This window comes from Oncorhynchus nerka, linkage group LG10, assembly GCF_034236695.1.
Source record: "Oncorhynchus nerka isolate Pitt River linkage group LG10, Oner_Uvic_2.0, whole genome shotgun sequence".
Classification (NCBI taxonomy): Eukaryota; Metazoa; Chordata; class Actinopteri; order Salmoniformes; family Salmonidae; genus Oncorhynchus; species Oncorhynchus nerka.
Window position 1 is genome coordinate 48,791,983 of NC_088405.1, and position 22,993 is coordinate 48,814,975.

Below are 22,993 nucleotides of genomic sequence, written 5' to 3' on the forward strand. Positions count from 1 at the left end.
AAACGTTAGCATGTGGAAACATTTTTGGATTGCTGTCATACCTTGTCCATAGACTACTTACAGGGTAAGGAAACCAATATGTAATTTTGTATTCTGGGTGAACTATCCCTTAAAAGGCTAAATATATAGAAAACATTCTGCCATAGAGTGGTGAGGAGGAGCTCCGCGGACCCCTAGTATCTGGAATTAATTTAGCCATCTGTAGTTGCTATTTTTCTCTGGTCAATTAACCCATAACATTCCTGGATTACTCGTTACATGTTACAATTTTTATCAACAAATTTGAGAGAGCAAGGCAGTTAACCCCCAACAACAACTGCTCCCCGGGCGTTGATGACGTGGATATTGATTAAGGCAGCCTCCCGCACCTCTGATTCATTTCGGTTGAGTATTTCTTCAGTTTGAATGCATTTTTTTGTGTGTATTTTACCCCCTTTTTCTCCTCAATTTCAATCTCATCTCATCGCTGAAACTCCCCAATGGGCTCGGGAGGCGAAGATCGAGTCATGTGTCCTCCGAAACATGACCCGACAAACTGTGCTTCTTAACACCCACCCGCTTAACCCAGAACCCAGCCGCACCAATGTGTCGGAGGAAACACCATCCATTCAACTGACGACCGAAGTCACTAGAGTGCGATGAGCCAAGTCCTACCCCTATATTGCCTGGTTGCTAAACTTTTTAAATGTTTTCCTAATTACTGTTTACGTGACAAAAAGCAATGTAGGGTGTAGTAGAGAATCATCTTACTATAATCCAATGTGAAATATATTTTAAATAACTAGAAATATCGTATTTTCAGCAGTTTGAAGCTGATATACAAAACCTAAAGTAAAAAGACGCCAAAAAAACCCACATATGGACAGGAAGCATAGAAATACCGCACATAGAAAGGATCTTCCGTTTATCAAACTTGCTTTCAATGACAGACCTATAACTCACTTTTCTATGTGAATTTGGTCGGATCTCTTTAAGCATGTGAATAATGCACGCACGTACACACTTTGCGCGTGTGCCACTGAGGTACCTCTGTGTAGATCCAGAGTGTGTGTCCCAGGCTGAAGGCGTTCTCCTTGCCCTCCTCTCTTACATCCACATGCTGGTAGATACCATCAGCCACCTACAACAAGAATTTAGCATCCCAAAACAATAATCAATGAACTAACCAACCTGTTGGTCCGTGACTGAACATTACATATATTACAAGCCTCTGTCAATACACTCATTGAATGCACTCCTCCCTTTGCCCCTCTCCCTCCATACCTTCCATGTGACAGTGAGGTGGTTCTCTCCCTTGCTGCTGGGCCTGATTACAACATCTCCCTGGTCCATGGACTCCATCATCTTCTCGGCCTGCTTGAAGTTGATGTTGTGAAACGATGGATGGGCGATCACACGCTTTATATAGGCTAGGGAGAGGGAGAAGGAAAGAGGGTGGATAGAGGGAGGAAAGACAGACACAGAAAGTGAGAAAGGGCAGAGTAAGGTTAAGTTCAAATAAATGTAAAACATTTTTTTTTAGTTCTAAGCCTGCCCCAGTACAATAACTGGCTCTAAGGCTGTGACGGTTATGGAATCTTCAATGAAATAGCCCAAAAGATATATATATTTAGTTTTTTAATGTACACTTTCTCCTCTTCTCCTTTCCTGTATGTGCTGCAAGGAGGGGGTCATTGCCTAGGCAACCAAAGACTTGTTTGCTGCAAAACCTCGCTTGTTTCAGCAAGGCGCAAAAAAAAGTTGAATGCCCATGTTACTGAAGAGTCCATGTTACACCAGAAACGGATGCCCGGCCGTCCAATCTTCAGTCAGCTGTTCTTCCCACAAAAAGTGTTTTATGTCTTTATGTTATTTTCAGGACAGTCTTCATCCATAACCGTAGATTACACTGTTATACGGTAATTGTGCCAGCCCTAATTGGCTCGGACAGTTTATTCTCTGTATACTATTGTTTACTCGTCGTGTACACCTACTGGTTCTCTGCTGTTTCTTCTTGAGTTCCTCCTCTGCCTTAGTGTCTTCTGTCTCTGCGTCAAAGTCGTAGTAGGTGTCCTTAGGAAGCTTCCACTCGTTGTTCTTATCCATCAGGTCAGACGTACGACACGTCAGGTCCACGTTGAACTTCTCAATGTCAATCTTCATGATGCGACAGTGTACGGTCATACCCACCTGGGAGAGGGAGGAGGGGAGACGGGTGAACACTTGTACAGGAACTCAACTAACTCCTGGAAACAACTGTAGATTTCTCTAACCCAAGTCCTCGAGAGCTACAAGACCGGCGTGATTACTTGATTCAGATGTGTCAGTGCTGGACGGTGTGTGTGTGTGAGAAAGAGAGAGATAGCGTGTGAATGTGCAGCTGTGTCTCACCTTGACCCTCTCCTCAGGGTGCTTGACCACCTTGTCACTGAGGAACTTGGTGGGGATGAAGCCCTGGACACCGTTGTCCATTCGAGACCTCACACCGATGGCCTGGCCCGGACATGATCCACTGTCAAAATGGTTCCACACCTAGCAGAGAGAGGGGAAGAGGAGACAGGAAGGGAGATAGAAGGAGGAAGGGAGCGAGCGAAAAACAGATAGAGAAGAAAGAGACAGAAAGCAATAGGAAGATGTGGGGAAAGGGCAGGTAGAGAGAGGAAGAAGAATAAGAAAAGGAACACAAACCAAAACATAGAACAGATGTTTCCTCTAAAGTGTCTTTTATTTCCAAAACCACCATTTAAAGTCATCAACGGGTAATGAGGGAAATGAGCAAGAGGCTTTAAGGTCAGAAGCCATGGGGTGAGGGTATCTCACCTCACTGAGTTCAGGGAAGTTGTCCTGTTGACAGAAGGGGCACTGCCACAGCCCGGTAGAGTCGTTCCTGATGGCCTGGTCATAACTCTCCCCTTGTGGGCGCCGGTGAGCAATGCCTGTCACGACACTGGTGATCAGCTTACCTGGAGACGAACGGGGAGGGAGAGGAGAGACAAGGTCGTGAGTATGTGAGCAGTATTTGTGTTAGCTACATAGAAAATGTAAAGGTGTGTGTATGTAAACTCAGCAAAAAAAGAAACGTCCTCTCACTGTCAACTGCGTTTATTTTCAGTGAACTTAACATGTGTAAATATTTGTATGAACATAAGATTCAACAACAGACATAAACTGAACAAGTTCCACAGACATGTGACTGACAGAAATTGAATAATGTGTCCCTGAACAAAGGGGGGGGGGTCAAACTCAAAAGTAACAGTCGGTATCTGGTGTGGCCACCAACTGCATTAAGTAGTGCAGTGCATCTCCTCCTCATGGACTGCACCAGATATGCCAGTTCTTGCTGTGAGATGTTACCCCACTCTTCCACCAAGGCACCTGCAAGTTCCCGGACATTTCTAGGGGGAATGGCCCTAGCCCTTACCCATCCGATCCAACAGGTCCCAGACGTGCTCAATGGGATTGAGATCCGGGCTCTTCGCTGGCCATGGCAGAACACTGACATTCCTGTCTTGCAGGAAATCACACACAGAACGAGCAGTATGGCTGGCGGCATTGTCATGCTGGAGGGTCATGTCAGGATAAGCCTGCAGGAAGGGTACCACATGAGGGAGGAGGATGTTTTCCCTGTAACGCCCAGTGTGGAGATTGCCTGCAATGACAACAAGCTCAGTCCGATGATGCTGTGACACACCGCCCCAGATCATGATGGACCCTTCACCTCCAAATCAATCCGGCTCCAGAGTACAGGCCTCGGTGTAACGCTCATTCCTTCAACGATAAATGCGAATCCGACCATCACCACTGGTGAGACAAAACCGTGACTCGTCAGTAAAGAACACTTTTGCCGGTCCTGTCTGGTCCAGCGATGGTGGATTTGTGCCCATAGGCAACGTTGTTGCCGGTGATGTCTGGTGAGGACCTGCCTTACAACAGGCCTACAAGCCTTCAGTCCAGCCTCTCTCAGCCTATTGCGGACAGTCTGAGCACTGATGGAGGGATTGTGCGTTCCTGGTGTAACTCGGGCAGTTGTTGCCATCCTGTACCTGTCCCGCAGGTGTGATGTTCAGATGTACTGATCCTGTGCAGGTGTTGTTACACATGGTCTGCCACTGCGAGGACGATCAGCTGTCAGTCCTGTCTCCCTGTAGCGCTGTCTTAGGCGTCTCACAGTACGGACATTGCAATTTATTGCCCTGGTAACATCTGCAGTCCTCATGCCTCCTTGCAGCATGCCTAAGGCACGTACACGCAGATGAGCAGGGACCCTGGGCATCTTTCCTTTGGTGTTTTTCAGAGTCAGTAGAAAGGCCTCTTTAGCGTTCTAAGATTTCGTAACTGTGACCTTAATTGCCTACCGTCTGTAAGCTGTTAGCATCTTAATGACCGATGAACAGGTGCATGTTCATTCATTGTTTATGGCTCACTGAACAAGCATGGGAAACAGTGTTAAAACCCTTTACAATGAAGATCTGTGAAGTTACTTGGATTTTTACAAATTATCTTTGAAAGACAGGGTCCTTCTTTTTCTGCTGAGTTTATGTGTGTGTTACCTATATAGAAGGTCTCAGGTGTCTCCTTGGTGAGCAGGTTAAACACCTCCTCGGTGTTAGGAGCTCTGTAGGGAACTCTCAGGTCCTTATACCTGCAGCTCAACTCAGCACGGATATCATACAGCGTTATGCCCTTGTTACCGTAACCCTACAGGGAAAGGGAGAATCAAGGTTAATATATGTCGAACAGCGATATAGAGCTTGTTACCATAACCGTACAGAGGAGAATAACATATATCATTAGTGATGAGTGGAAAAATAAATACAGTTACATGTCGGGATATAATTGTTGGTGATATATCGCAATATTATTTTTGGACAATATCACAATATTATTTTTGCGCTAGTCGGCTGTACCTGCACCAAACTCAATTTGTTTCCAGTACTTTTATTTCCATGATGGATCAAAACTTTTCTCATGGTTCTCTTGTCCCTCTGCAGCAGAAATATGGTGAGCAATATGCTTGGAACATCGAATCACAAAATCGCAGTATCGAATCGCAATACATAATACATAGGGTGTCCAATCAAAAACAAATATTTTGACCAATTGGTTAATTGTGTAGATAATCATCTAAGAAAACCTCATGTCTCTATCATAATCTGCTAGAAATGTAAAGAGTTTTTACCCTTGTAGGATGTCCAGAATTAGGGTGACTAAATCAATTGAGGCCAGAGAAAAAAAGTGGTAGAAAAACAGAGAAATTACATCGCGTCAGCTAGGCTGGATTCCGTGCAAAAATTAAGGCTACTGGCTACCTGACAGGCTCACTTTCCCGTTGAACTCGTCATCTTTCTTCTCAAATCTGCAGGACATAAAAAAATATATAGAGGTAAGATGAATATCGATTGAGACATGACGTAGTATTTTCATATTTTAGGATACGCTTATCATATTAATTCGAAATTTACTGATATTTTTCAATTTTCTTCAGATTTGACACAAAATCAATTGAATCTCTATGAAATGTCAACAGTGCACTGAGTGTACCGTAAGCTTTCACATTTAATTCAGCTCGTGTCATGCTAATTTAGCTTTTTGCGACTCGTGGAAACAACTTTGAAGACGGCACAAGAAACCTGCATTGCTATGTCAACAGAGCTCTGTGCTTTTATTGGATTTATGAGGTTACGAAATCCAACTTTTTGGATATAATACTAATGATATGTTAGAGAGACCCCACTGAACAATTCAGAACATGAATAATCATATCTGTCTTGGTAAAATGTATTTGATAACATAAGGAAGGGAAATGATCACCACCAAAGCCTGTTTTCACCCAATCTGGACAGAGTGGATGGACACCCTACAATACATTACGGCCCTTAAATTACGTTATAATATTGTATCGTGAGGTTCCTGTCAATTCCCAGCCCACATATACATCTCATACAGTGATATAGAGCTTGTTACCATAACCCTACATAAGAGAGTAACATACACTACCCTATGTATTTAATTGGACAGTTTTATGTTCCCAAAAGACAACCTCAAAATGTCGTCGCTCACAGTGACTAACAAAGATACTCCGACAAAAAAACAAAGGGTTTCAAACGGGGTTCTGAAAGATACACTTATAGTTAGAAAAGCAACAGGGAGGGGGGTTTTAGAACCCACTAGATTGGAGTCAGAAAATACACTAAAGGAAATAAACACACAGACTTAGGATAGGGTGTAATACGGAGCAAAACTACATAAAGAAAAATAAACGGGGGGGAGACACAAAACTCTTTTGGCTAATTAAAGTGGTGGAGTTGTAAATTGTACCTCTGCTAAGGTGAGGTGTAGCTTTTGGGTCAACAATATTGACACCCCTAAAGATTCTTAGTCCAAAGTTTTAGTATTTGGTCCCATCTTCCTAACACGCAAATGACTACATCAAAGTTGGTAAATAAGAATGGTAAATAATGTAGTGTGTCAGCTTGGTTTCACTTTTATTATAAATACGAATATGGTTCTAAGCACTTCTAAAGCAAGTCGGTTAAGAACAAATTATTATTTACAATGACGGCCTACCCCGGCCAAACCCTAACGACACTGGGCCAATTGTGCACCGCCCTATGGGACTCCCAATCACGGCCGGTTGTGATACAGCCTGGAATCGAACCAGGGTCTATAGTCATGCCTATAGCACTGAGATGCAGTGCCATAGACCACTGCGCCAGTCGGGAGCCCATTAATGTGGATGCTACCATGATTACACATAATCCTGAATGAATCGTGAATAATGATGAGTGAGAAAGAGGGTCAAAGACCATACCTCCAAGACATGCTAACCTTATTGCTAATTGATGTATTAGTATAAAACAATATAATTTCCCTTTTTTTTTGAGCATACAGTTTTCCTCAGTATTTGAATGATTTATTTTACGCAGTTATCATTGCTCATCTTTATCAAGGGTGTCAATTTCAGACCCCACAGTATACCCATGTACATGTTGGACAAAGTTTGCTCACAACCAAAATACATTTAAACGAGTCGCTCAGTTCGACAGCCCATTTCTCTTTGATTTAACCAGTGTTTACTGTCCCCCACCACACCAATCCAATAATAAATCATTGAAGACAAAACAGCCACTATTTGTTTTAATAAAGTGCCTTCAGGAAGTATTCATACCGCTTGATGTATACCTACATTTTGTTGTGTTACAACCTGAATTCAAGATGGGATTTTCCTCACCCATCTACACACAACACCCCATAACATGTTTTCAGATTTTTTTAACATGTATTATTATTGAAAATGAAATACAGAAATATTTAATATATATAAGTATTCACACCTCTGAGTCAATACATGTTAGTCTTTCTGGATACGTTTCTAAGATCTTTGCACACCTGGATTGTGCAATATTTGCACATTACTCTTTAAAACATTATTCAAACTATGTCATGTTGATTGGATAGACAGCCATTTTCAAGGCTTGTCAAGACGATTTGAGTCAAAACTGTAACTAGGCCATTCAGAATGTCGTCTTGGTAAGCAACTTGAGTGTATATTTGGCCTTATGACTTAGGTTATTGTCCTGCTGAAAGGTGAATTTGTTCATTTCTTTGCCACATTTGTAGCAGTATTACTTTAGTGACTTATCGCAAACAGGATGCATGTTTTGGAATATTTCTATTCTATACAGGCTTCCTTCTTTTCACTATGTCATTTAGGTTAGTATTGTGGAGTAACTATAATGTTGTTCATCCATCCTCAGTTTTCTCCTACCTAGCCTTTGACACATTATTTACCATTCATTTCTATTGGGCACAGCATAATCTGAAACACAACCAAAACAAACTGCAAATGCATCCAACAAGTTTGTAGAGTCACAAGCTTGATGTAGTCACTTCGGGCTAGTAATATGGGACCAAATACTAAACTTGACAACTTAAATGTTTGTATTATTTTTAAAAACTTTTTACCCCTTTTTCTCCTCAATGTCATGATATCCAATTGTCAGTTACAATCTTGTCCCATCGCTGCAACTCCCGTACGGACTCGGGTGAGTCGAAGGTCAAGAGCCATGCGTCCTCTAAATACGCGACCCTGCCAAGCTGCACTGCTCCTTGGAAGCCAGCCGCACCAATGTGTCGGAAGAAACACCGTAGAACTGGCGACCGTGTCAGCGTGCATGCGCCCGGCCTGCCACAGCAGTCACTAGAGCGCAATGGGCCAAGGACATCTTGGCCGGCCAAACCCTCCCGTAACCCGAACAACCCTGGGCCAATTGAGCGTCGCCTCATGGGTTTCCCGGTCGCAGCCGGCTGCGACACAGCCCGGGATCAAACCCGGATCTGTAGTGACGCCTCAAGCACTGCGATGCAGTGCCTTAGACCGCACTTTCGACTACTTTAACATACGTGAATTAAACAAATACTTATGACACCTTCAAAATGCGGGGGACTAGCTACATCATTCACTTTCATTTCTAAATGGTAGAACAGATATACATGTATGCCCTAAAAAAAAAAGACATTCTGTACTGTCGCCTCAAATAAAACATTTGATCACAAATCCAAAATGCCGGAGTATAGAGCCAAATGAAACGTTTCAACTTCACTGTCCAAGTAAATATGTAGGGGAGTGTATATCATACAGTGTGATGCCCTTGTTACCATAACGCTACAGGAGAGAACAGAGGTAAGATGGATAACAAGGGGAATATATCATACATACAATGTTTGTAACCCTGCAGGGGAGAGGACAAGGTGAGGGGACATGGCATGATGTTCTTATAAACGTAACCCAGCAAGGATTGGACAGGTGAGGTCATTGAAAAGGAATATGTGGAGAGAATAAAGTTCTCAGGGAATTTAAGTACAACATATAAGACAGGAACACACACAAACCCCCCCCCCCCCCCAACACACCCTTCTGTCCATACCTGTCTCTCCAGCTCCTCAGCGAAGGCATCAAGATCCAGGTCTTTGAGTCGCTCCGGGTTTTCCAGGATTTCCTCTAGCGCACCGGCCGGGTTGGCGTCCTCCGCGGACTCGTCGTATTCCAGAGCGTCCACCGCCATCTTTCTGGCCCACTCATACGTCTCCGGGTGTACCCTGGACCCGTCCAGAACCTCGATGTATGACTCCGTACTGCAGAAGGGGAAAGGGATCGAGTTAGAACCAACATCATACCAAGAGCATACAAAACAACCGTCAATTATTGGACATAAAAATGTAAAACATATTTTTCCATAGGAATACGCAGTGGGGGAAGAACATTCTAGGTAGAAAAAAATAAAATAAAAACCTCTCCAAATATAACTTTTTGCCCTTCACAAACAGAGAGACACACACACGTACCTGTCTCCGAGCGATGCGGTGTCTATCTTGATGAAGCCGGCACAGTTGATGAAGACCTTGGGGCCCATGTGACACATGGTGACCAGCTGAGTCCTGTTCTCCAAACGAGTGTTGTTCTGTTTTAGGATCTGGGGAGAGACATCGCTGGTATACTAATACTGTAAAAATGTCTAATGTTGCTCCTTTACAAAAGGACAAAGGACTACATACAGTGGGGCAAAAAAGTATTTAGTCAGCCACCAATTGTGAAAGTTCTCCCACTTAAAAAGATGAGAGAGGCCTGTAATTTTCATCATAGGTACACTTCAACTATGACAGACAAAATGAGAAAAAAAAATCCAGAAAATCACATTGTAGGATTTTTTATGAATTTATTTGCAAATTATGGTGGAAAATAAGTATTTGGTCACCTACAAACAAGCAATATTTCTGGCTCTCACAGACCTGTAACTTCTGCTTTAAGAGGCTCCTCTGTCCTCCACTCGTTACCTGTATTAATGGCACCTGTTTGAACTTGTTATCAGTATAAAAGACACCTGTCCACAACCTCAAACAGTCACACTCCAAACTCCACTATGGCCAAGACCAAAGAGCTAGCTGTCAAAGGACACCAGAAACAAAATTGTAGACCTGCACCAGGCTGGGAAGACTGAATCTGCAATAGGTAAGCAGCTTGGTTTGAAGAAATCAACGGTGGGAGCAATTATTAGGAAATGGAAGACATACAAGACCACCGATAATCTCCCTCGATCTGGGGCTCCACGCAAGATCTCACCCCGTGGGGTCAAAATGATCACAAGAACAGTGAGCAAAAATCCCAGAACCACACGGGGGACCTAGTGAATGACCTGCAGTGAGCTGGGACCAAAGTAACAAAGCCTACCATCAGTAACACACTACGCCGCCAGGGACTCAAATCCTGCAGTGCCAGACGTGTCCCCCTGCTTAAGCCAGTACATGTCCAGGCCCGTCTGAAGTTTGCTAGAGAGCATTTGGATGATCCAGAAGACGATTGGGAGAATGTCATATGGTCAGATGAAACCAAAATATAACTTTTTGGTAAAAACTCAACTCATCGTGTTTGGAGGACAAAGAATGCTGAGTTGCATCCAAAGAACACCATACCTACTGTGAAGCATGGGGGTGGAAACATCATGCTTTGGGGCTGTTTTTCTGCAAAGGGACCAGGACGACTGATCCGTGTAAAGGAAAGATTGAATGGGGCCATGTATCAGGTATATCTCTCTGGTCACCCCCAAAACCAATTCTTTCTTTGGCCGCCTCTCCTTCCAGTTCTCTGCTGCCAATGACTGGAACGAACTACAAAAATCTCTGAAACTAGAAACACCCTCACTAGCTTTAAGCACCAACTGTCAGAGCAGCTCACAGATTACTGCACCTGTACATAGCCCACCGATAATTTAGCCCAAACAACTACCTCTTTCCCTACTGTATTTATTTTATTTATTTATTTTGCTCCTTTGCACCCCATTATTTTTTATTTCTACTTTGCACATTCTTCCACTGCAAATCTACCATTCCAGTGTTTTACTTGCTATATTGTATTTACTTTGCCACCATGGCCTTTTTTTGCCTTTACCTCCCTTATCTCACCTCATTTGCTCACATCGTATATAGACTTGTTTATACTGTATTATTGACTGTATGTTTGTTTTACTCCATGTGTAACTCTGTGTCGTTGTATGTGTCGAACTGCTTTATCTTGGCCAGGTCGTAATTGTAAATGAGAACTTGTTCTCAACTTGCCTACCTGGTTAAATAAAGGTGAAATAAAAAATAAATTTAAAAATCATGAGATTTTGAGTGAAAACCTCCTTCCATCAGCAAGGGCATTGAAGATGAAATGTGGCTGGGTCTTTCAGCATGACAATGATCCCAAACACACCGCCCGGGCAACAAAGGAGTGGCTTCGTAAGAAGCATTTCAAGGACCTGGAGTGGCCTAGCCAGTCTCCAGATCTCAACCCCATAGAAAATCTTTGGAGAGAGTTGAAAGTCCGTGTTGCCCAGCAACAGCCCCAAAACATCACTGCTCTAGAGGAGATCTGCATGGAGGAATGGGCCAAAATACCAGCAACAGTGTGTGAAAACCTTGTGAAGACTTACAGAAAACGTTTGACCTCTGTTATATACCTTTTGTTGGCAATGACAAAGTATTGAGATAAACTTTTGTTATTGACCAAATACTTATTTTCCACCATAATTTGCAAATAAATTCATTAAAAATCCTACAATTTGATTTTCTGGATTTTTTTTCTTTTCATTTTGTCTGTCATAGTTGAAGTGTACCTATGATGAAAATTACAGGCCTCTCTCACCTTTTTAAGTGGGAGAACTTGCACAATTGGTGGCTGACTAAATACTTTTTTCCCCCACTGTACACATTAGCATGACACAGGACTCGCTTCTGAGAGGGCGAGACACAATACAGACCGTGTACAGACATGGAGCAAGCACAGACATACTGAACACGGCTCTGACTCAACACCTGCAGGCAGGCAGACACAGAGAGCGAGAGACAAAGACGGACCTTGAGCAGGTGCGATCCCTTCCTTTGTCCGAGGCCACAGACGAACTGGACCAGGCTCTGTGTGTAGGGGTGAGATATGGCCCTGTTCACATCCACCCCCACCTCGTTGACCCGGTTTATAAACTCACAGTACAGAGCATTCAGCAGGTCCTCCTTTACTACATGCTCCTGAGAGGGTAGGGAGGGGAGACGGTGGGGAGGGAGGGGAGACGGGGAGAGAGGTGGGGAGGGGAGAGAGGAGAAAGAAAGGGTACCATAAAATCAACATACCGCGAAGGCCACTGAGTATCGATGACCTTTCTCTGACAATTTTCAAGCAGATCTAGGATTGGGTCCCCCGTGTCCATATAATCTTAGTCATTATGATTTAAATGAAACAACATTTAAGATTGCTATATCAGCACTTCCACTCCGAGGCTTTATGAATATGGGTCCTGAGGACAGATCACACACTCAGTGTCTCACCTGAAGAGGGTGTAGTTTGAGGCAGAGGATGTCTTCGTCTGTGCTGCAGACCTGCGCGTACTCCACCATGGGATCCTGAATCTTCCTGGCTACGGACACGGCCTGGCGCAGCAGCGGAGGGTAGTCCCTGAAGTCAGTCTGGAGCGAGAGAGAATAGGGGAGGGAGGAGTCAAATCAAATCAAATTGTATTTGTCACATACACATGGTTAGCAGATGTTAATGCGAGTGTAGCGAAATGCTTGTGCTTCTAGTTCCGACAATGCAGTGATAACCAACAAGTAATCTAACTAACAATTCCAAAACTACTGTCTTATACCCAGTGTAAGGGGATAAGGAATATGTACATAAGGATATATGAATGAGTGATGGTACAGAGCAGCATACAGTAGATGGTATCGAGTACAGTATATACATATGAGATGAGTATGTAGACAAAGTAAACAAAGTGGCATAGTTAAAGTGGCTAGTGATACATGTATTACATAAGGATGCAGTCGATGATGTAGAGTACAGTATATACGTATGCATATGAGATGAATAATGTAGGGTAAGTAACATTATATAAGGTAGCATTGTTTAAAGTGGCTAGTGATATATTTACATCATTTCCCATCAATTCCCATTATTAAAGTGGCTGGAGTTGGGTCAGTGTCAATGACAGTGTGTTGGCAGCAGCCACTCAATGTTAGTGGTGGCTGTTTAACAGTCTGATGGCCTTGAGATAGAAGCTGTTTTTCAGTCTCTCGGTCCCAGCTTTGATGCACCTGTACTGACCTCGCCTTCTGGATGATAGCGGGGTGAACAGGCAGTGGTTCGGGTGGTTGATGTCCTTGATGATCTTTATGGCCTTCCTGTAACATCGGGTGGTGTAGGTGTCCTGGAGGGCAGGTAGTTTGCCCCCGGTGATGCGTTGTGCAGACCTCACTACCCTCTGGAGAGCCTTACGGTTGAGGGCGGAGCAGTTGCCGTACCAGGCGGTGATACAGCCCGCCAGGATGCTCTCGATTGTGCATCTGTAGAAGTTTGTGAGTGCTTTTGGTGACAAGCCGAATTTCTTCAGCCTCCTGAGGTTGAAGAGGCGCTGCTGCGCCTTCTTCACGACGCTGTCAGTGTGAGTGGACCAATTCAGTTTGTCTGTGATGTGTATGCCGAGGAACTTAAAACTTGCTACCCTCTCCACTACTGTTCCATCGATGTGGATAGGGGGTGTTCCCTCTGCTGTTTCCTGAAGTCCACAATCATCTCCTTAGTTTTGTTGACGTTGAGTGTGAGGTTATTTTCCTGACACCACACTCCGAGGGCCCTCACCTCCTCCCTGTAGGCCGTCTCGTCGTTGTTGGTAATCAAGCCTACCACTGTTGTGTCGTCCGCAAACTTGATGATTGAGTTGGAGGCGTGCGTGGCCACGCAGTCGTGGGTGAACAGGGAGTACAGGAGAGGGCTCAGAACGCACCCTTGTGGGGCCCCGTGTTGAGGATCAGCGGGAGGAGATGTTGTTGCCTACCCTCACCACCTGGGGGCGGCCCGTCAGGAAGTCCAGTACCCAGTTGCACAGGGCGGGGTCGAGACCCAGGGTCTCGAGCTTGATGACGAGCTTGGAGGGTACTATGGTGTTGAATGCCGAGCTGTAGTCGATGAACAGCATTCTCACATAGGTATTCCTCTTGTCCAGGTGGGTTAGGGCAGTGTGCAGTGTGGTTGAGATTGCATCGTCTGTGGACCTATTTGGGCGGTAAGCAAATTGGAGTGGGTCTAGGGTGTCAGGTAGGGTGGAGGTGATATGGTCCTTGACTAGTCTCTCAAAGCACTTCATGATGACGGAAGTGAGTGCTACGGGGCGGTAGTCGTTTAGCTCAGTTACCTTAGCTTTCTTGGGAACAGGAACAATGGTGGCCCTCTTGAAGCATGTGGGAACAGCAGACTGGTATAGGGATTGATTGAATATGTCCGTAAACACACCGGCCAGCTGGTCTGCGCATGCTCTGAGGGCGCGGCTGGGGATGCCGTCTGGGCCTGCAGCCTTGCGAGGGTTAACACGTTTAAATGTCTTACTCACCTCGGCTGCAGTGAAGGAGAGACCGCATGTTTTCGTTGCAGGCCGTGTCAGTGGCACTGTATTGTCCTCAAAGCGGGCAAAAGAGTTATTTAGTCTGCCTGGGAGCAAGACATCCTGGTCCGTGACTGGGCTGGGTTTCTTCTTGTAGTCCGTGATTGACTGTAGACCCTGCCACATGCCTCTTGTGTCTGAGCCATTGAATTGAGATTCCACTTTGTCTCTGTACTGACGCTTAGCTTGTTTAATAGCCTTGCGGAGGGAATAGCTGCATTGTTTATATTCGGACATGTTACCAGACACCTTGCCCTGATTAAAAGCAGTGGTTCGCACTTTCAGTTTCACGCGAATGCTGCCATCAATCCACGGTTTCTGGTTTGGGAATGTTTTTATCGTTGCTATGGGAACGACATCTTCGACGCACGTTCTAATGAACTCGCACACCGAATCAGCGTATTCGTCAATATTTCCATCTGACGCAATACGAATCATGTCCCAGTCCAAGTGATGGAAGCAGTCTTGGAGTGTAGAGTCAGCTTGGTCTGACCAGCGTTGGACAGACCTCAGCGTGGGAGCCTCTTGTTTTAGTTTCTGCCTGTAGGCAGGGATCAGCAAAATGGAGTCGTGGTCAGCTTTTCCGAAAGGGGGGCGGGGCAGGGCCTTATATGCGTCGCGGAAGTTAGAGTAACAATGATCATGAGTATGGTTAGATATGTGTCATCAGATGTGTGTGTATTGCGTAGCTATGCATTCATGCTGTGTCAAAGCAGACTTGTTGATTTCTTGCAGTTCATGTGGACTGTGTGTGTGTGTGTGTGTGTGCGCCCACGTATACGGAGTGTGTGTACCTGAGACTTCGTGCTGTTCATGTAAAGCATGGCCAGTTCATTGTCCACCAGCTCCACTCCCACAGCAGGCAGAGAAGACTCCTGCTCCAACTCACTCACTGTCCTCTTAATGTCCTCCATTATCATGTGGGCATCTCTACACACACACACGCAACAAACACGCATGCCAAAAAAGCCCTTTACCGTAGGTATCCAAAAATAAACAACTCTTAAGCGCTCTCTGCACATACAGAGAAAGGTTTTTCTTCTCAAATGTGGTCAGTAGTTGGAGAAGGCTCACCTATTCTCCCCGGCAACAGCCACCACGTGAGGTTTCTTACTGATCAGGAACTTCTTTAGGTTCTCAATGTCCTGGAGCTGAGGAGACAAAACACTACAATATTATGCTCCATGATAATAATCATATGAATGAAAGTATGATATAAAAGACTGAGTAGAACAAAATAAAACGAGACAAAATCTAAGGATTAACAGGTTGGTCACAGCAGCTGATTAAACAAACCCAAAGCGTGTACTGCAATATCTCCTGGAATACATGACGCTTCCAAAGTGATTTCTTGACTTTTGGTGAACTATCTTTGATACAACTACACTGACAAAGTGATGTTTCCTATGAATGCATGGCTAAATGATAAGATGGCATGACAGGTGGGCAGAGGAGAGGATAGGTTGTACCTTTTTGTCCCTCTCGTCCTCCCTCCATGCATTCCTCCTCTTCAGGAAGTAAGGCAGACGGAGGAAGTCCACCACCTCTCCCTCTCCGTTGATCAGAGAACAGAACACTGGCGTGTCTCTATGGTAACAGAGTTACAACTTTCAGTTATTATTAATGCATATGGTATACAATAAGTTGGAGGATAACACAAACAAACAAAACACGCCCACACACCGCCTTCCCTTTTGCGCAAACACACACACACACACACGTACCTGCTGTCTGCAAAGGCCACTCCCAGGACTCTGATGCCTTTTCCTTGACTCTCATCCATCAGATCATCATCCTCCTCCTCCGCCTGCTGCTGGTCTGGTCTGTAGGGAGCCACCTTCAGCCAGTTATACAGCCTCCTGCAACACGACTGGACGTACACACAATATCACAGTGTATACAAACCTACACCACACCGCTACACCTTCAGCCAGTTATACCGCCTCCTGCAACACGACTAGGGTCAAAGGTGAACCGGAAGAGGAATAATACACCACTGTGACCAAATGTACACTAAAGCTTGAAATGGATGTTTATTCACAACATGTGCTGGAACATCGGCAATTCTAAATTGAAATTCACAATATCATTAAAAAGTTTTTTTTTTTTTAAATATCCAATGATCAAGTTACGGCAACTCTTGAAGTATTCAACAGTATATGGAATTCATGATACTGAGTCCTGGATGTAGCTAGGTGTGCTGTAACACTATCGAGTATATACCTTGATGATGTTGTCCTTGGCCTCTGCGATGAGTTTGTTCTTGAGTTCCTTGGCCATCTGAGGGTAGAGGAACTGTGTGAGGGAGCGTTCGATGGCCAGGGTCCTCTGTCTGTTCCACTCCTGCACCTGGTGGCTGAACTCATCTCTGTAATAGAATTGCTTGATCTCATCAAAGTACGTCTGGTCACCTGCAAACCTGGGGGGGGGGGGGATAGGAAGAGAGGGGGAGAGAAATTATTATGAAACAAAATTAAAGAATCCGTGGAGAAGGTTTGAGTAGAAGGAAATAATAGAGCAGAAGCCTTTAGCTTTGTTCTGAACAAACCAGCAGAACAGACAAAATACATATTTTGCACAATTGACCATTCCAGGAAACAAGGGTTAACTTAAAGGTTGTCCCCATACCCTTTAACCCCTATGAGGTCGATGCCCTTCGCCTTTGACCTCAATGGAGGCCAATGCCTCTCCCCTTACCCTTTGACCCCTAGGAGGTCGATGCAGATGTCAATGGTGAGAAGTCCCTCCTCCTCAGCCTGGCACATCTTTAAAAACTGTTCTCCGTTCAGCTCCTTCACTGGCTTGTTTTTCAGGTACTTGAAGGAGTAGCCAAAATGGGCCTCATCCATATCCTAATAACAAACCGGAGGTCAATTAAAACGGCATGGTACAAAGAGGATAATGTCTTAACCCTTTATACTGGTGGGAATGAACCTAGACGGAAAGGGATTCATTTAAATGTTTCTTAAAGAAGAAATATGAAAACGCATATGTATAACCATTAGGGATGTAACGATTCACCAATACGCATCGGTCCGCAAATTAGGCTTCTCCAAGCTCTGATGCTGCTACATTTCTAAAGGCTATGCAATTGTGGGAGAAAACAGGGTGATGGCTTCTACTAAATAGAGGAGGATCTCATCAGCTATCTATAGGACTACTATATTTATTTCTCAATATTCGTAATATTAAGCACATTGCTTGTATTTACAACAGGAGTATAGCATACCTGGCTGGCATGAAAATAGACCACGGGGAAAAGCGTACTCCATTTGCTATTTAAGTACATAGATGACATGTATTTTTTCCCGCTGCCCCTACTTCGATACAGGTGCATGATAACAGTCCATTTTAAATCAAAACAAAATGTTGCATATATTATTAATATATGTAAAGACAAGATTCAATCAAGAATAGTCTGATGGGTGACAATATCAGTCTATCACTTGTGAATTATATAATAACACTTGTGAATGATGCCCAGCATAAGAAAAAATGATGTGAAGCTGTCTACGCATACAATTTGATGTATATATTTGATAAATCCAACATATGCACCACAGAACGCGCTCCAAGGCAAACGCAGCGTTCCTTTGGAAATAATGTGTACTTCTGGTGTACCAAAATGCTATGACACTAATGTGATCTAGGCTTTACCCACCTGGACAAAGGGAATGTATGTGTGAGGATGCTGTTCATTGATACCATAGTGCCCTATAAGCTCATTACAAAGCTCACAGCTCTGAACTCCTTCCCTATGCAACTGGGTCCTGGGCTTCCTGACGGGCCGCTCCCAGGTGGTCAAGGTAGGCAACAGTACCTCCTCGACACTGATTCTCAACATGGGGGCCCACAAAGATGCGTCCTCAGCCCCCTCCTGTATTGCCTGTATACCCACGACTGGATGGTCTTACACAGTTTAAACTATCCTCAAGTTGGTTGATGACACGACAGTCTGATTACCAACAACGAGACAGCCTACAGGGAGGACGTAGGCCCTCTGATGGTGTGGTGACAGGTAAACTCTCCCACAACTTGAGCAAAACAAAGGAGCTGATTGTGGACTTCAGGAGGAACCAGGCTGCACACACCCCCATCCTCATCAATTGGGGCCACCGTGGGGACGATCATTAACTTCCAATTTCAAATCGTACACATCTCAGTGAAGCTGAAATGGTCTAACCACACAGACACCGTAGTGAAGGCACAACAGCCGCTCCTCAACCTCAGGATGCTGCAGAAATTTGGCCAGTCCCGAGGGCCCTCACAGTGTTCTACAGGAGCACCATCAAGAGCATATTTTTGGCCTGCATCACAGCCTGGTACGGCAACTCCACCGCCGCGGACTGCAAGACTCTTCAGAGGGTGATACGTGCAGCCGAATGCACCATTGGGTGCACACTGCCTGCCCTACAGGACCCCTACCCTACAACACCAGGTGTCGCAGGAAGGCCAAGCCATGCCATGCCCTGTTCTCCCCGCTTCAATGACAGAGACAGTACAAGGGCACCATGACAAAAAAAAATGAAAGACTGGCCAATAGTTTCTACCCTCAGACCATCAGGCTGCTGAATATCCACCACTAGTTAGCTACCTATTTTACTTCACTTAGTCCTGCAAGATTTCCACTGTACCCTGCAATCACACCGGCAACCCTGCAAATGTGACTATTAAACAAAAATATGCACTGGAGTTGCTTACCAAGAAGCCAGTGAATGTTCCTGAGTGGCCGAGTTACAGTTTTGACTTAAATCTGCTTGAAAATCTACTGCAAGACCTGAAAATGGTTGTCTAGCAATGATCAACAACCAATTTGACAGAGCTTGAAGAATTTTGAAAATATTTTTTTTTAAATGGGAAAATGTTGCACAATCCAGGTATGGAAAGCTTTTAGAGACTTACCCAGAAAGTCAGTCTACAAAGGATTGAGTGAGGGGTGTGAATACTTATGTTAATGAGATATTTCTGCATTTAATTTTCTATAAATGTGAAAACATTTACAAAAACATTTTCACTGCCATTATGGGGTATTGTGCGTAGATGGGTGAGAAAAAAAATCTTTAATCTATTTTGAATTCAGGCTGTAACAACAAAATGTTGAATAAGTCAAGGGGTGTGAATACTTTCTGAAGGCACTGTACAGTATTTTACATTTACTGTACTTTGCCGCATTTGTTTGATAGTGAAATCTGAAAACACTCTGGATACATTGATAAGAATATGAATAGAAAAGTTGGGGTAGGTGCAACGAAAGACAAAATTACAAGAGTTTGAGTGAGAGGTCTAACTGGTGTCTCCAAGTGGCCACACACCTCTCAGTTCAAGTTATTCCAATGCACTTTCATTTACATTTAAGTCATTTAGCAGACGCTCTTATCCAGAGCGACTTACAAATTGGTGCTTTCACCTTATGACATCCAGTGGAACAGCCACTTTACAATAGTGCATCTAGGTCTTTTAAGGGGGGGGGGGGGGGGGGTGAGAAGGATTACTTTATCCTATCCTAGGTATTCCTTAAAGAGGTGGGGTTTCAGGTGTCTCCGGAAGGTGGTGATTGACTCCGCTGTCCTGGCGTCGTGAGGGAGTTTGTTCCACCATTGGGGGGCCAGAGCAGCGAACAGTTTTGACTGGGCTGAGCGGGAACTGTACTTCCTCAGTGGTAGGGAGGCGAGCAGGCCAGAGGTGGATGAACGCAGTGCCCTTGTTTGGGTGTAGGGCCTGATCAGAGCCTGGAGGTACTGAGGTGCCGTTCCCCTCACAGCTCCGTAGGCAAGCACCATGGTCTTGTAGCGGATGCGAGCTTCAACTGGAAGCCAGTGGAGAGAGCGGAGGAGCGGGGTGACGTGAGAGAACTTGGGAAGGTTGAACACCAGACGGGCTGCGGCGTTCTGGATGAGTTGTAGGGGTTTAATGGCACAGGCAGGGAGCCCAGCCAACAGCGAGTTGCAGTAATCCAGACGGGAGATGACAAGTGCCTGGATTAGGTGCTTTTTTGAGCTCTCCTAGCTGTGTCGTTGAAGAACTAGAGAAAGCACACTTGTAGTTGTTATGAACACAGCCCTGTATCCCCACCATCACACAATTACTGTTTTTGTTTAAGCAATCCAGAAAACAGCCAATTGTAAAATCACAATCTGGGTCAGGTGGGCATCATTTGAAAGCTTGTTCTATTGCCAACATGACTAACAAAGTTAGAAAATACCATCTTTAAGTGTTAGGCTTTTACCAGGAATTCTGTGAAGCAGATCATAAATTGGGTGCGCATAGAATGGAGTCATGAGTGCATTGAGATACATGTTCTGCGGCGAATTATATTCACAGTACGACAAACATAGGCTCATTCTGTTCAGAACAACCCAGGGAATGACGCAATGTAGCTGTACGTCAAACATAGTGATTATAAACATTGACAGTGGTCGTGTCTGAACGCCCACACTTGGTTTCTAAATAGTAGGCCGTTTGAGTAGGCAAAAAAAAAAATCTGTTTAAATAAAGTATGCGACATTTCGAAAATCAAGTATACTACAAATGACCGGATGTCATTCTAATTTCAGCTTTGACAATAGCTGAATTAGATACGGGGATGCGCTTCCGAAAAAAAAAACAGGAAACAATGCAATCACGTAATCTCAGTACGCAAAAATAGAATGTTTAAATGCCAGGATGTTACTCATTTCAGCTCTTCACCTAGTAGAATTTGATGCACACTTTTCCAGAATGCATTGGAAGATGTGGGCTGCGAGTGATAGGCCAGAGTTCTCTTCAAGTAGACAAACAAAACTAGGCTACTTAATTGGGAAGATGTCTGAAGCTTCTGTCCTGGTGTTCAAATGTAGGCAAGTAGTTTTGCTCTCCATAAAATGACCACGAGTACCTACATCATTGAAAACAGAAGTATTTTTAAGTGTTTCTTATTCTCTTGGCCTTAGTCAGAGTTTTTAAAGTATATTGAACAAAAATAAACGCAACATTTAAAGTGTTGGTCGCATGTTTCATGAGCTGAAATAAAAATTCACAGAAAAGGTCCCATATGCACAAAAAGCTTATTTCTCTCAAATTGTGTACAAATTTGTTTACATCCCTGTTAGTGAGCATTTCTCCTTTGACAAGATAATCCATCCACCTGACAGGTGTGGCATATCAAGAAGCTGATTAACATCATGATCATCACACAGGTGCATCTTGTGTTGGGGACACTAAAAGGTCACTTTAAAATGTGCAGTTTTGTCACAGAACACAAAGGAGCATGAAATTGGCATGCCGACTGCAGGAATGTCCACCAGAGCTGCTACCAGATATTTTTTTTATTTATTTTTTAAATCTACCATAAGCCACCTCCCAACGTCGTTTTAGAGAATTTAGCAGTACTTCCAATCGGCCTCACAATCGCAGACCATGTTTAACCACACCAGCCCAGGACCTCCACATCCTGCTTCTTCACCTGTGGGAACGTCTGAGACCAGCCACCCGGACAGCTGATTAAATATTGCTGTCTGTAATAAAGCCCATTTATGGGGAAAAACTCGGTCTGATTGGCTGGGCCTGGTTCCCAAGTGGATGGGCCTATGCCCTCCCAGGACGACCCATGGCTTTGCCCCTGTCCAGTCATGTGAAATCCATAGATCAGGGCCTAATGAATTTATTTCAACTGACAGATTTTCTTAATATGAACTGTAACTCTGACACATTCAGAACTCAAAAGATAATTTAGTATTTATACTGAACAAAAATATAAACACGACATGATTCAAATTTAAACTATTCTAATCATGTCGTGTTTATATTTTTGTTCAGTATAAATACTAAATTATCTTTTGAGTTCTGAATGTGTCACCACCGGGGACTTGAGATGTGGCTACAATAATTTTAGATCAGGCCTTTTGATTTGAACATCTGGAATGTTTTAGTTTTGTAGGCTAAACTACCTACTTAACTTATGGATGAAGCCTTAGCAGTCTCGTTCCCAATGATCAGTGCCTTAGTGTATTATGTTGCTGTCCAACGGTTTTGAATTTGCAATTCACTTCTATAAACTTTGATTAGCTAACACAACGTGCCATTGGAACACAGGAAAGATGGTTGCTGATAATGGGCCTCTGTACGCCTATGCAGATATTCCATTAAAAATCAGCCGTTTCCATCTACAATAGTCATTTACAACATTAACAATGTCAATACTGTATTTCTGATCAATTTGATGTTATTTTAATGGACAAAAAATGCACTTTCCTTTCAAAAACAAGGACATTTCTAAGTGAACCCAAGCTTTTGAACGGCAGTGTATATATATTTGTTACTGCTCGATTAAAACGATCTCGGTCAACCAACAGCCTAGCGACCAAACAATCGACCAGTTGACTATTTGATTTTTTCTTTATTTAACTACGCAAGTCAGTTAAGGACAAATTCTTATTTTCAATGACGGTCTAGGAACAGTGGGTTAACTGCCTTGGTCAGGGGCAGAACGACAGATGTGTAACAGTTCGGTTACTAGTCGAACGCTCTAATCACTAGGCTACCCTGCCGCCCACTAATTGGGGTCAGCC

The 22,993-nt window shown here is 44.0% G+C and overlaps 1 protein-coding gene across 1 annotated transcript in view; it reads right to left on the reverse strand.

The window, feature by feature from the left end:
• The window catches only part of LOC115135432 (SPT6 homolog, histone chaperone and transcription elongation factor), a 65,092-nt gene that overhangs the window by 23,045 nt on the left and 19,054 nt on the right, over positions 1-22,993 (reverse strand). The window contains exons 16-31 of the mRNA XM_029670118.2: positions 17,145-17,299; positions 16,671-16,866; positions 16,172-16,317; positions 15,917-16,034; positions 15,522-15,598; positions 15,242-15,377; positions 12,340-12,477; positions 11,875-12,042; positions 9,325-9,452; positions 8,907-9,114; positions 4,530-4,677; positions 2,800-2,942; positions 2,371-2,511; positions 1,974-2,169; positions 1,264-1,409; positions 1,028-1,120 (exon numbers count right to left, since the gene is read on the reverse strand). Coding sequence (XP_029525978.2) covers positions 1,028-1,120; positions 1,264-1,409; positions 1,974-2,169; positions 2,371-2,511; positions 2,800-2,942; positions 4,530-4,677; positions 8,907-9,114; positions 9,325-9,452; positions 11,875-12,042; positions 12,340-12,477; positions 15,242-15,377; positions 15,522-15,598; positions 15,917-16,034; positions 16,172-16,317; positions 16,671-16,866; positions 17,145-17,299 — 2,337 coding nt within the window. The remainder of the gene's footprint in view (positions 1-1,027; positions 1,121-1,263; positions 1,410-1,973; positions 2,170-2,370; positions 2,512-2,799; positions 2,943-4,529; positions 4,678-8,906; positions 9,115-9,324; positions 9,453-11,874; positions 12,043-12,339; positions 12,478-15,241; positions 15,378-15,521; positions 15,599-15,916; positions 16,035-16,171; positions 16,318-16,670; positions 16,867-17,144; positions 17,300-22,993) is intronic.